A 12,839-nucleotide genomic window follows, 5' to 3' on the forward strand; every position below is an offset into this window, starting at 1 on the left:
TGTACATATTAAATAAAATAATAATGTATCATCATTCTCTAATATTATAAATGCTGGGATCTTTTTTATTATTACTGTTATTATTATTATTATTGTTTATAAAATATCATATAGTTTTTTTTTTTTTTCCTTCTATTTAATGACGGTGAGCAGGTGTCAATTGAACATCACCTTTACCTCCATTTAAAAGAGCTTTAACTTTTTCTGTATACATTCTTAAACCTTCGCCCATGACAGTAATTCTAATTTGAACATCCTTTGTATTCTCTAGAGTTTCTTCATTTTCAACGGGAGTAATCGTCCAACGACCAAAGGCATGATTGACAATAGACAATTTACCATCATCCAAACGAACAAAACCCTTAATACGATAAATATCTTCTTTAGGCATTGTCTTGAGGAAAGATTCAAACTGTTCAGTTGACAAAAACTTGTCATTTTCTGTAGTAGATTGAAGAATTTGAATCAAGTCAACTTCATTTTCTTGATGCTTGGGGTCAAAAACAGATTCCTCAAGAGTATGATTCTTTCCATAACCAACCTTGAACAATTGAGTGTCCAATCCAAAAACAAGATCAGGCGAGATACCGGTCTTGTCACACTTCACCTTGGGAGTATCGGTGTTCAAAACATTAACGTGATCAATCACTTCATCAAATTTACGTTCGTCTATTAATTCATGCTTATTGAGCAAAATAACATCTGTATATTGAGCTTGAAGTTTAGCTGTGTAACTAGTATCCTCATAACCTGTAAAGTTTTCACAATCAATAACAGTAATGATTGAATCTAAAACAAATCCCTCCTCTTCCATTTCACGAATTTGCCAGGCAATAGGTGCTAATAAAAAAGAAAAAAAAAATCAAACTACAAACGCATATTATGTCATGTGTCATTTTATTACCAGGAAAAGCAGAACCACTTGTTTCAATAATAATTCTGTCAGGATTGTATTGATCTATATTTTTTTAATAATTTAGTCGTTATGAATAAATAATAAACTATATGAATATATTACCTCTTAATTCTTGAAGTGCCAATTTCATTTGACCAATAAGTACACAACACATGCAACCATTAACCATTTCTTGGACGCCAATGTTAGTTTCTTTAGCTAATTGACTGTCAACTATGCACCATGTTAGTTTATAAAAGAGTTTTTTTTTTTTTTTTCGTTAAAGAAAAAAAAAACATACCCGCAATATCACCAAATTCATTTTTTAACAAGCAAACTTTATATTCTTCAGGGACTCTACGTAATAAATTCAAAATTTGAGTAGTTTTACCTTGTATGTAGAAAAAGACAAAAAGAAAATAAATAACAGAAACATGTAATAACAAAAGTGTTGCACTTTACCACTACCCAAGAAACCAGTAAAGACAGTAATAGGAATAGGCTTAATAGTGGCTGACATAGTTTAATTTTAAAAAATAAAAGAAATGAAAAAGTTTTTTTTTTCTTAATAATGAAAAAGAAAGTTTAACATAAATTATCTGTTGCTGATTTTGTTTGATAAAAAAATGGTTTCACTTTTTTTTTTTTATGGATTAATTTCGTTTAATTTTTATTGATGATGTATTTGCTGTTTTCCTTCCAATGTAAGCTTATTTAACGTCATAATATCACCTTCTCTTAATAATTCTTCTTCATGAGATGCTGTATTCTCACCACGTTTATGAAGAGCAGGAAATTCCTTCTTTGGTACCATCGATATGTATCTGTCCTCTTCTTCCTCTTCTTCCTCATCTTCATTTTTAAAATAACCATTCATTAAATTACGAATACGTGGGCTTGCTGGAGCAGAAAGAGGCTTTGGAATCTTTTTAATAAGAGAAGTCGAATTTAACAAATCTAAAGTATGAATATCATCATCATCTATAAAGGATTCAGGATAAACACGACGCAAGGCTAACTGACGCGCTTTAATGTATTCTAATCCCATTCGCTTCCAGTCTAATAGATCTGATAACCTTTCTGTACGATTACGTTGATTTATACGTTGACGACGTGTCTTTTGACAAAACCTAAACATTTGCTCACATAATTGTTGAATAGATTCTTCTATGGATTTCATTCTACGATCTACGATATAAATACCATAATCCTCACAATTCTCGATATTCTCATCCATGAAACATCCAAATCCAGATAGACTATATAAATATATACATATATATATATATATATATATATAAAGTTGTTAAGACTGTCAGCTTGAATTTATGTGTATCACTTACTTGGTTGTAATAGAAGGTACACCCATGACTGTACATTCAGCAGGTGTATATCCCCAGGGTTCATAATAGGAGGGGAAAACACCTAAATGACAACCACGAACAAAATCTTCATAATCAAGACCTAACAATGGATTATTGGCATTCAGAAACTCTGGATGAAAAATAACTTTCACCCGATCATCTACCTTGTTATAAAGTTGTAGACGTCTTAGTTGATTAAGGATTGGATCCTTGCCATCGTCTGCCATATTATGTGTCACAATAGAGGGTAAAGTACTGTTCTTTAAAGCGAATATACGTCGTTTCAAAAGAACTTTATCTTCACCATGTAAGAACTCCTTTGGATCTAATTCTTCTCCTCGAAGAGCGCTTTCATAAATTCGTTTGCCGATACGACTTTGAATTTCATCTACAGTTTCTCTGAGTTGTTTTGTCACTGCTTGCCCCTTGAGTGCTTCTACATTAAAAGACCGTGTAGCAGAAGGCATAATGATAAAAGCAACAACAGTAGTATTTGACTTGGCCGCTTTTAAGCGATCGTTTAAACCTTATTAAATAAGTAAATAAATAAATAAAAAGGGACGGGAACGAAAAGATAACATTATTATTATTATTATTTAAAAAAAAAAATTCTATTTTTTATACTTACGACTTAGAGATTCTACAAACATGTCTACACCTTTATTACGATATTCATAACGACCTGCGATGAAAAAGTAAACTGTATTGCTCAAATCAAAATTATAATGACCATAGAAATGTCCTCGAACAAAGTCATGGATTTTTTCTTTATTTAGAGAATGTTTGTTCTGAAACTCATGCACAGCCTGAAATTTAACAACGTTTAAGCCATTAGGTAGTACACCATCTATATACACAGATTGTTAATAATTGATTATTACTATTTAAAAAAAAAAAAAAAAAAAAAAAGAAAGAAAAAAAGAAAGAAAAAGAAAAAGAGTAAATTGATTCAACTTGAATACCTGGTTTACGCTTAAGAAGATGTTCACTTTCATAAGCAGTAATATGTGATACAGTAGTGAATACATCAGCACAATGGGCTGCACCTCTTTCAATACAGTAACGATGATAAATGCCTCGTTTACCGGCCTCTTGATCAACATCAAAATGACTTAAATTATTATAAAAATCGACCGAGCCTGCACATAGATAGCGACCTAGTAAAGTAGCGTGCGTTGTAAAGATAGTAGTAACATCTATCTTACGCTTCTTGATCAATGGAATAGCAACACCAGCTAGCCATTCATGGAAGTGAGCAATAATAGCAGGACTAGATACTTTTTCATTTAATTGATTATTGTACTAATTCAAACCGATTTATAAGTATTATATGTTATGTATATACATGTAAATATAGCAGTTTGTACCTTTTTAGAAATTTCATCAAAGAACCAAGAAACAATATAACCAAACAAGACAGCTTCATTTGTTTCTTGATCATGAGGAGGACTAGGAATACCGGCAATGCGCCAAAGATCACCCTTCCACTCGTCTAATTTATGGCTCATACTTCCAGTATCAAAAAGTAATACATAAGGAGCACCCTCCACTAGCCATCTTCCGAAAAGGAAGCGTATACCATGAGATGACATAGATTCCAAGGTTTCCCGCATAATCCCAGAAGGTGGCTCGAGAGCTTCTACCTCCATAGGAGCAGTATTGTATGACAAAGGTCCAATCAAACAATATCTATCTCCAAATTCGCGTACAGTAACAGGTACTTTAGTTTTAATGACTGTATAAATACCGCCAACTATACAAAAAAAAATATTATTTTATATATAAATTATGTTCAAATCTACTACATATATGCTTACCTTTGTTAGCTACTTCCCAAGCAATTTCAAATAATAGCGAATTATATACGTCTTTATTATATCCTGTCATATCAAAACAAAATAAAACAAAAGGAAAAGAAAAAGAAAAAAGAAGAAGAAGAAGAAGAAGGAAATAAAACCTTTTTTTTTTCTTTGTTTATATATGACATATTTCATATAATGACGATGATGTATATTTGTTGATTAAATCAATTAGTACAACCTTTCTCACGAAAATGTTGTTATGTGTTGAAAACAAGTTTATTATGGCAGTCTCTCTTTAATAAATAACTTGTATTTATATAGTTGTTCTTCTCTAAATAGAAACCAAATATTGTATATAAACATAAAGACTCCATACATACATACATACATTTAAAGGCTTTCATAGTTAATGAAAAGTATACAATCCCTTCCGAATAGATACGCATCTTCTGTATACCATACCATTGCTGTATTACCTTTAGATTTGTCTAAAAGGCTATTCAATACTATCCAATTAAAATACGTGATTTATTTCCCTTATTATCTGTCACTAAAGTTATATTTAGTTCTTTAATTTTATTATTACACTTTGTTTATAAGTAAAAAAAACTTGCTTCAATAGTTCATTGTATTTTCGTTAAAAGTAAAAAAAAAAAAAAAAAAAAAAAAAAAAAAAAAAAAAAAACTACTACTACTAACTACTAACTACTACGTAAATAATAATTCAGCCTATCCAAATCAGTTTACCCCTATAAAAAAAAAATACAAGTCACTGAATTAACCTTTTTTTTTTTTTAAACCTTCAAAAGGCATAATTTTTTTTTTATTATTATTATTACATTAATTTAATTTTCTATAATAAAAACAAATGCAACCTGAGCAGTGGGAACAACTAAAGGTAAAAGAAAATATAATAATGATATTATCAAGCTTAGTTTTTAATTATATTACATAATTAGAATGACATTCATAGTAAATGTGTAGCCTATGACTATATTGACGCGGGAGGTAAGAAACAGCAAGTTATAGATCAGTAATGTAAGATTAATAAACATACCTCTTTTTTTAGATAAAACACTTTCTGAGTTCATCATAGACTTGATTCGAGTTGGTAAAACATCGGAAGAAGTTAATAATGAGCTCTTACAATGTAAGTTCAAGTAAAGAAATAGGATGCTTGTAAATAACATGCTAATGAATAAATGTATTTGCTTTTTTTTTTTACCAATAAAAAAGTGATTGGTTCAGATTATGGTAATGATTATACTTAAAGATATAAAAATAATAAAAACATAAAAAGAAAAATAAATACTGAAAAAAAAAATAAATTAATTGTGATTACATTAGATTCCAATGTCACTCAATGGATGTTTGAACATAAGCAATCATTTGAAAATCCTGAAACAGAGGCTGCGGCTTCTCCTGAAAAGCATGTCAAAGACCAGCAACTACAAGGAACTAATGTACAACAAAAATCTAATTTAGAACGTGAAAATATAGAAAAACCTAAAAACAGGATCTTTAGTCAAGCTTTAGGTAATGCTTTGAATAAAAGTAATAATCGTTCATCACAAACTACATCACGCCATAATAATGATCGTTATCATGATCATCATCGTGATCGTTCGCGTTCTCCCGAACAACGCTTTTCTAGAGCTGAACGTTATGAGCGTTCTCCAAGTCGTGAAAGAAGAAAATATAATCGAGATGAGGATCAACGTAGAGATGTCTTTTCCAGGATTGGTAATGTTAAGAAGGGGGACAGACCAAGTGTATTTGATCGCTTAGGCAATAGTAAGCCTCAAATTGAAAATCAAGAAGCCAAAGAAAGTTCCAAACAAGAACGTTGTAAATATTGGCCAACATGTAAAAATGGAGATGAATGTACTTATTTCCATCCTACTACAGTTTGTCCGTAAGTATAGTGAATTATAGTATAATGTATTTTGTGATATTCATACTATTTTATAGTGATTTCCCCAACTGTCCGAAGAAATCTAATGAATGTATGTTTATTCATCCTGAAACTGCCACTAAACCGATTATAATGCAACAACCTAATATGCTTACAAAGCTACCTATTCCCTGTAAATTTTATCCATATTGTAATAACCCAATGTGTCCCTATATGCATCCTATAATGGCGCCTCAACAAGCATTTTTCATGCAATCACAACCATCGTTTAGCAATGCTGGGCTACGTGTACAAACACCTTGTAAAAATGGAGATGCTTGTACAAGGCCAGATTGTTATTTTATTCATCCAAGAGACCCTAATCCATTTGCAGATATTATCGTAAGTATTAATATGTATTTATGTGCATGAATATAAAACAAATATTTATATTCTTTTATAGTGTAAATATGATGGAGTATGTACTAGACCTAATTGCTTATATAAACACACTAAAGAAAATAACTCTTCAAAAAACAAGACACTTGTTAACAAAAAGAATGAAAATACCAATGAGCGTCAATTCTCTGTACCTGAAGATCAAGTTGAAGAGCGTATTATTGTAGGTGAAAGTGCTGATTTAATTCATAATAATAATCAACAACAGTCTACTACTATGGAGAATAATAACGCAACGAGTACTACTTCTGTTACCAATAATGTATAATTAATTTTTTTTTTTTTTATTATTATCATTATTGATAAAATAAAGACAAACTATATGATCACTGTTATATATACACAAAATATAATGAATTAATTCTTTCCTCTGGGCGCATTTTTATCTAACCATAATTTTGCTTTATCTAAGTCTTCCTGTTCACTTTCTATTGCTTTAACACACCATCCTAGATCATATTTACCCTCTAATTCATTATATACAATTTCTGCTAAAAATCTCTTTCTAGATGTTGATTCATCTACACAAAGGTAAAGTACAGGGTTAGGGTTAGGAAGTGATAACTCTTTGGGTAAACCCTTGATTAATGGAATTAATAAACTTGCAGCTGTAGTTGCATCCTTTGGATCTTTTGTACAGGTTGCACAATACTATGTATAAAAAAAAAAAAAAAAAAAAAAAAATATGAGTCTAATTTGATAACGAAAACTTTATTATGGGTTACCTTATTTCTACACCACTCATTTCCGCAACCAACAGTTAATTGGGAATGAATTTTACGTGCTACTCTTTGTATTAGTTTAACATTTTTGGGATCATCTTCCATAATCCAAAAAGGTCCAAAACAAAATTGACAGAGAGAAAGCTTATTTCTTGTTCTAGGTCGAATACAGTTATAATTAGAACAAGCAGGAGGCAAAACTTGTTGTTGTCGTTTTACTTCATGAATCTTTGCATGTACTTGAATATCTTTAATGGGTATAGATTTGTGGCATTTTTGACAGGTAATTGTACGTGATCCACAATAACTTTCGTGTGAATAGAGTCCGAGCAATCGATCTCTTGCATCTAAAGATATTACACCTTGTGCTGTTAAATTCTATAAGAAGATATATTTATATAAAGGTTAGACATTCTTGGTAAGTTAGTTACTATTTATAATGATATATATTTACATGACAATATCGACAAGTAATCAGTTTTTCAGGACAATTTGTTTGACGATGCTTGCTCAATTCCTCATAGGATGAAGATCTAAAACCATTACACACGCATGTCTTCAATGTATGATAGTAATCGATATGTTTTTCATACTCAATCCCACTCGTGTTTCCAATATAATCACATTGATTACAATGCCAGTGCTCTCTAAAGTCTTCACTATCCTTTTTAAACACTTTGCCACATCCCCAAGGGCAAAGTACATTATTTCTGAAACAAAATCCTTCATGTAACATTAATGTGCGCTCTGCTATCCATCCATGACAGTTTTTACATTCTACTTTTCCTTCTTTACTTTCATTATCCTGTATAGTATCTACTTTGGTATCATCACAACCACTAGTGAATACTGTATTCCATGTAACAATCGTATTTTCAGTATATCCATGGATACCGATGTATATTAATTTACTGCTTGTTAATAAATTTGTAGTAGCTATCTGAATTGTTTTTTTCTTATTTGAGGATAAGTCAGACCACTCATGGTTATCAAGGGTAGGCATTTTATCTGTTTTACTAATTATGATATCTATTGTACATGACAGTATTAATAAACATAAACGTTGTCTTTTTTTTTTTTTTTTTTGTATATAATAAGATCTATATACCTGCATCACCATTTTCAACGTCTACATTAACTAATAATGACAGCTGATTTAGTTGCTTTAGTTGTTGTTCATCAACATTTAATGCTAACTTCCAGTATTTATATTCATTTTTGGCTATTATTGTTCGAGTTACTGTTTCATTAAGATTGACAATGTTAACCGATGAAGAAGACTGTATAGTTGGCTTTGTTGTATCATTGTTAATAGGATCTATATCAACTTCTAGATCGGTGTCTGTAATCGATACAGCATCTTCTGGCTTCAAATCGACAACATGAAAATTATATATACGACCACCATAACGACAAGATAAAATCTGTCCTTTTGTCAGTGTATTATAATGACTACGTAAATGAGACTCGAGGGCAGCACGATAATCAGTAATTTCTCTATAATCCTCGGACATAGGCTTTAGTCGTGTCCATGTACCTTTTGGTAAAAGTTTAAGCTTGATCAAGACATGATCGTCTTGTTTTAAATCTAGTGCAGACATCATCCATTGAGGTAGTTGAGCAACTGTATTACTTGACGAACTAAATTCTTTTACGCCTGAGTGAATTACGGCTTTGGGTATATGAGGATGGCGTAATTCAAAAGTTAAAGGTGAAGGTAAAACTCCAGAAGATCCTCCAACTTGATTAAGTAATTGTTCGAGTGCAGTAGCTGGTAATACAATCTTATCACCTTCATTCAATTCTGAAGATCCCTGCTTTACAATGTAATGTGAACTCCATTGAATATGGCGAAACTCTTCTTCATTTACTGATGGAATAGTACTCATAATGATTATACAAGTTATTAAAAAAAAAAAAAAAAAAAAAAAAAAAAAAAAAAAAAAGTAATTTATTCTACAAAATTAATAATCAAAGAAAGTTGTAGAAATTTATGCTTAGTTTCATAAAGCCCACATATTTGATTACGTTTAAAATATAATTTCTAAAACAGTTTGACTGGGTACAAAAATAAATAAATTAATTCTGCATTGGATCATCGATAAAAGGAAAGGTAGCTATGATACAATTAGTGAGTGGGGAAGGAAGAAAAGAGCCAGTTGAGGAATCTTTGTCGTAGTTGTGATAACAATGAAGGCTAGTTTATATAATGGAAGAGGTGATTAGGCTCATAAAGGACTAGCTAACGGACAAATCAAGGAAGGAATCTAAGATAGGTATGTAGTTGATATGTTGGAAGCAGGTCTACAAGAAAAAAAAAGAGGCCTCCCATCAATTGTTTCAAGCATATAAGATTGATGGTGCATTTGGAGATAGTGTATAGTATACTGCTTTGTGAAGAATTGGACAAAATACCTGAAACAATATATTGAACGATCATTCAGATAACCTGTCCAGAGCGCTAATGAATGCATTAAATATGTCTATTGAATTATTTGAGAAGTCAAAAAATTAAATCTAATGAAATGATCGGTTTATACTATGTCATTCATATGATATAATATTTCCTAGTGATATTGAGATTAAAAAAGTACGAACAAAGAAGTTATAAAGCCATCCATAGTAGCCACAATCAAAGCATAATATCTTTATCTAGTCAATAATGTTTTCCACGCTATATTAGTAATGCCTGTTACGACACTTTTAAATCTAGCACTGTTTCTATTGAACACTACATTTTTAAAGGTTATGATTGGATTTATTGCCTTATCTTAATAAAACTTGTATGCTGTTCAGTATCTTTTTTTTTTTTTTTTTTTTGTCTATTTATTTAAATAATATTAATCCTACATAAAACTTTTAGTTTGTATTGCATTCAGTAGAATATAGACATCCTACTAATAACAACATCTATAACAAACCCATCTGTTTTAATTAGATTTTGGAATAAGTTTTATTCCCTTCTTTTCATTATTGAATCAAGCATATTTAATCTGTTATAATTACAATAATAAATAAAGTATTATGTAATTGTTTTGAAAAAAGGCTTTCGAATACTGAAAAAGCAATCTAGAAAAAACAAAAGATAACTATTATATTATACTTTTTATTACTATTTGATGATATAAAAGTTATCTTTATCTATTTTCTATATATAAAATTATTGTTAGGATTATTATATAAGAGTTAAATAGGTGTAATAGTCAATCAACTAGATATTGGTTCATTGTATAAATTTCTTCATTCAAAAAAATAAAATAAAAAATTATATAGAAATATACAAAAAAGAAATTCCGGCCTGCCAGATTCGAACTAGCGACCTAAAGATGACAGTTAACTACAGTCTTCCGCTCTACCAACTGAGCTAAGGCCGGTTGTTGTTGTGATGTCGAGCCTGATAATACTTATGAAGATGTACCATTAGAAGTAGATCACTGGAGATAAAGTCTAATATCACCAAAATTTTACCATGGTTGTATGTAGTACATTCACCATGGTGATAGTAGTAGTTTCACCACGTTTTTTAAAAAGTTGGAATTTTTTAATTTTTTTTAGATGAAAATGTACAGCAAGATTTTCTTATATCAAATATACAAATTTTATTTTATTTGAATGAAAACTCATAGAGTTATTAACATTTAAAGATGTTCTTGAGGAGTTTATATATTAGAAATCACAAAAAAAATAATTTAACTTACAGCCAGTGCGATATTATGGTTTTAATTGGACAAAATAAAAACTTTAAAATTTTGTACAACTTTGAAGATATTTTTATTTCTCAAGTTCATTTAAATCAACGATATATAGGCTTAAACTCAATCTTGTAGGACAAAAAAATATTTTATACTTTTTTTTTTAAATATTTAAAAGTAGTACATGCTTGCTTCAATTTCCTTAATAGTATTTATTTGTAAAAAAAAAACGCAAAAATAATTACAATAATCACAAAGTCATTATTCAAAATAAGATGCTGTTAAGTTATAAATGTAAATTAATAATTCATTTATTAAAAAGATGTTTTGAAAAAAATAAAATGAGATAAAAAATTAAAACGAGATAAAGAAAATAAAATGAAATAAGATAAGATAAAAAAATAAGAAATAAAAGAAAAAGAAATAAGATAAAAATAAATGAAGGAAGATAAAAAAAAACTATAACATAAAAAAATATAGGATCACAATTAGCAATGTCAGGATGATGAATAAATCATGATGACATTAATGTATTTCATCTACAGGGCTACTTTATCTCTATTACGTGAATTTAAACGATTTATATTTTTATTTATTTTTAATGATTGTATATATTCTTAAATATTTACTTTTACATTTGTTCAGTCTATTAAAATTTGAAATTACCCATCAGAATTAAAAAAAAAAGATTCTTTACTTCCATTTATTTATAATTGATCAATTTAGACATTTCATTACTTAAATGCTGGTGAATTGGAATAAAAAGAAAAAATCTATTTTATTTTATAATTTCTTAATTTTAAGCCCAGTTAAAATTCATAGTAATAATCTCCCCCTTTTCTTGATTTCCTAATTTTTTTTCTATTTTTTCATTTTTTCATTTTTTTATTTTTTCTCTCACTATTTAAACTAGTTTTTATTTTAAGATGCCTAAATTTACTACTAAAAGTGAAAAAAAGATTTGCAGATGTGAAGATTGTTCCAAGAATGCAGCTGGATTTCGTGTGGTCAATCGCCATACATTGAGAAAGCATGCTAAAATGGCAATGAAGACAGTAATGACGTTGAACAATGTTGAACGTAAGAAATATAATTGCAAATAAAGTACATGTAATTTATAACAATAGGCATTATCAAACTAACGTTTACATTTATTTTTTTTAAATAAATAATTACTAATTTCGAAGACATTACTGAAGAAGTTTCAACAACTGATGAAGTAGAGATCGTCAATCCAATTTACATTGATGCTAATAATGAAATGATTGACAATTCTGAAGAAAGCAATAGCTTAGAATTTGATGAATTAGAAGACTTCGATTACCAAGATGGTGAAAAAGTTATTGAAGGTATTTTGCATTAGTGTGAATTAACTGAAGCATAAACATTACAGTGCTTTAATACTAACTTGTATATTTATTTTTTATTTTATTAACAGATGATGACATTCAAATGTCTTCTGATGAATTTGATGAGAAACTTCTCAAAATTAATGCCAATGAAGCTTTACCAATGTTTATTATGATTTTCTTGGTATTTTTCCAGATTGGTAACCTTTCAGTCTCTTCAACTGAACTTATATTTAAGTTTATGAGCGCTGTTTTGTCTTTACTTGGTGCTTCTTACCAGTTTCCTTTGAAGCTGAGTACCATCAAAAGAAGAATCAAAGCTGATTTTGCTATCAATGGTACTATTATTTTTATTTTATTTTATTTTTATTTTATTTTTTATTTATGTTTTTTGCTCATGTATTATTTATTTCATTCAAATGCAATAGGGTTGAAAAAATTTATAGTATGTGCCAAGTGCAATACTACTTATGATTATGATGAGATTATTGACGGATCAGCAATTATTAAAAAATGCACCAAATTATTGTTTCCTTCTCATGCTGGAATCGTTAAACGCTGTAATCATCCTTTAGTTGAAAAAAATAACAGTAATATCATAAAGCCTAAAAAACGTTATGTTTACAATTCAGTAAAAGCAACATTGGAAAAATTTTTTATGC

The 12,839-nt window shown here is 29.3% G+C and overlaps 6 protein-coding genes and 1 non-coding gene across 7 annotated transcripts; 3 read left to right on the forward strand and 4 right to left on the reverse strand.

Annotated features, from left to right (window-relative positions):
* Positions 1-136: 136 nt before the first annotated feature.
* On the reverse strand, positions 137-1,415 carry BX663DRAFT_556297 (CobW/HypB/UreG, nucleotide-binding domain-containing protein; the record flags this gene model as incomplete). Its single annotated transcript, XM_051531704.1, has 5 exons — positions 137-840; positions 905-958; positions 1,019-1,129; positions 1,197-1,286; positions 1,358-1,415. 5 exons carry the CDS (start codon positions 1,413-1,415, stop codon positions 137-139), a joined length of 1,017 nt encoding a protein of 338 aa, XP_051377971.1.
* A 150-nt stretch (positions 1,416-1,565) lies between these two features.
* Positions 1,566-4,146, reverse strand: BX663DRAFT_556298 (glycogen synthase; the record flags this gene model as incomplete). The annotated part of the gene is made up of 6 exons (XM_051531705.1): positions 1,566-2,154; positions 2,239-2,785; positions 2,888-3,106; positions 3,222-3,561; positions 3,627-4,012; positions 4,077-4,146. 6 exons carry the CDS (start codon positions 4,144-4,146, stop codon positions 1,566-1,568), a joined length of 2,151 nt encoding a protein of 716 aa, XP_051377972.1.
* Positions 4,147-4,835: 689 nt separating this feature from the next.
* On the forward strand, positions 4,836-6,738 carry BX663DRAFT_480969 (uncharacterized protein). Its single transcript, XM_051524347.1, has 7 exons — positions 4,836-4,959; positions 5,021-5,069; positions 5,131-5,211; positions 5,298-5,315; positions 5,409-5,976; positions 6,033-6,357; positions 6,419-6,738. Exons 1-7 carry the CDS (start codon positions 4,930-4,932, stop codon positions 6,680-6,682), a joined length of 1,335 nt encoding a protein of 444 aa, XP_051377973.1. The 5' UTR covers positions 4,836-4,929; the 3' UTR covers positions 6,683-6,738.
* Positions 6,739-9,044, reverse strand: BX663DRAFT_480970 (ubiquitin fusion degradation protein UFD1-domain-containing protein). Its single transcript, XM_051524348.1, has 4 exons — positions 8,245-9,044; positions 7,591-8,165; positions 7,140-7,514; positions 6,739-7,065 (listed from the first exon to the last, which is right to left on the reverse strand). Exons 1-4 carry the CDS (start codon positions 9,023-9,025, stop codon positions 6,772-6,774), a joined length of 2,025 nt encoding a protein of 674 aa, XP_051377974.1. The 5' UTR covers positions 9,026-9,044; the 3' UTR covers positions 6,739-6,771.
* A 1,384-nt stretch (positions 9,045-10,428) lies between these two features.
* Positions 10,429-10,510, reverse strand: BX663DRAFT_t138. The gene has a single exon. It is a non-coding gene; the product is annotated as a tRNA-Tyr (tRNA).
* Positions 10,511-10,568: 58 nt separating this feature from the next.
* On the forward strand, positions 10,569-11,058 carry BX663DRAFT_526691 (uncharacterized protein). Its single transcript, XM_051529944.1, has one exon. It carries the CDS (start codon positions 10,781-10,783, stop codon positions 10,961-10,963), a length of 183 nt encoding a protein of 60 aa, XP_051377975.1. The 5' UTR covers positions 10,569-10,780; the 3' UTR covers positions 10,964-11,058.
* A 301-nt stretch (positions 11,059-11,359) lies between these two features.
* Positions 11,360-12,839, forward strand: BX663DRAFT_276523 (uncharacterized protein; the record flags this gene model as incomplete). The annotated part of the gene is made up of 4 exons (XM_051521971.1): positions 11,360-11,908; positions 12,016-12,177; positions 12,267-12,515; positions 12,606-12,839. Coding segments are annotated over exons 1-4 (799 nt in total), but the record flags the coding sequence as incomplete, so codon positions are not given.

This window comes from Cokeromyces recurvatus, assembly GCF_025118155.1.
Source record: "Cokeromyces recurvatus strain NRRL 2243 chromosome Unknown BX663scaffold_47, whole genome shotgun sequence".
In the NCBI taxonomy this organism is placed as follows: Eukaryota; Fungi; Mucoromycota; class Mucoromycetes; order Mucorales; family Mucoraceae; genus Cokeromyces; species Cokeromyces recurvatus.

What these genes read in the sequence shown, in the direction of transcription:
- BX663DRAFT_526691 (XM_051529944.1), top strand. Translation starts at nt 10,781, where the DNA reads ATGTTCTTGAGGAGTTTATATATTAGAAATCACAAAAAAAATAATTTA.
- BX663DRAFT_480969 (XM_051524347.1), top strand. Translation starts at nt 4,930, where the DNA reads ATGCAACCTGAGCAGTGGGAACAACTAAAG. An exon ending in AGCAGTGGGAACAACTAAAG is followed by an intron (nt 4,960 to 5,020) that starts GTAAAAGAAAAT and finishes TTACATAATTAG; the next exon opens with AATGACATTCATAGTAAATG. An exon ending in ATCCATTTGCAGATATTATC is followed by an intron (nt 6,358 to 6,418) that starts GTAAGTATTAAT and finishes ATTCTTTTATAG; the next exon opens with TGTAAATATGATGGAGTATG.
- BX663DRAFT_480970 (XM_051524348.1), bottom strand. Translation starts at nt 9,025, where the DNA reads ATGAGTACTATTCCATCAGTAAATGAAGAAGAGTTTCGCCATATTCAA. An exon ending in CGTTGAAAATGGTGATGCAG is followed by an intron (nt 8,166 to 8,244) that starts GTATATAGATCT and finishes CATGTACAATAG; the next exon opens with ATATCATAATTAGTAAAACA. An exon ending in TTACTTGTCGATATTGTCAT is followed by an intron (nt 7,515 to 7,590) that starts GTAAATATATAT and finishes ATCTTCTTATAG; the next exon opens with AATTTAACAGCACAAGGTGT.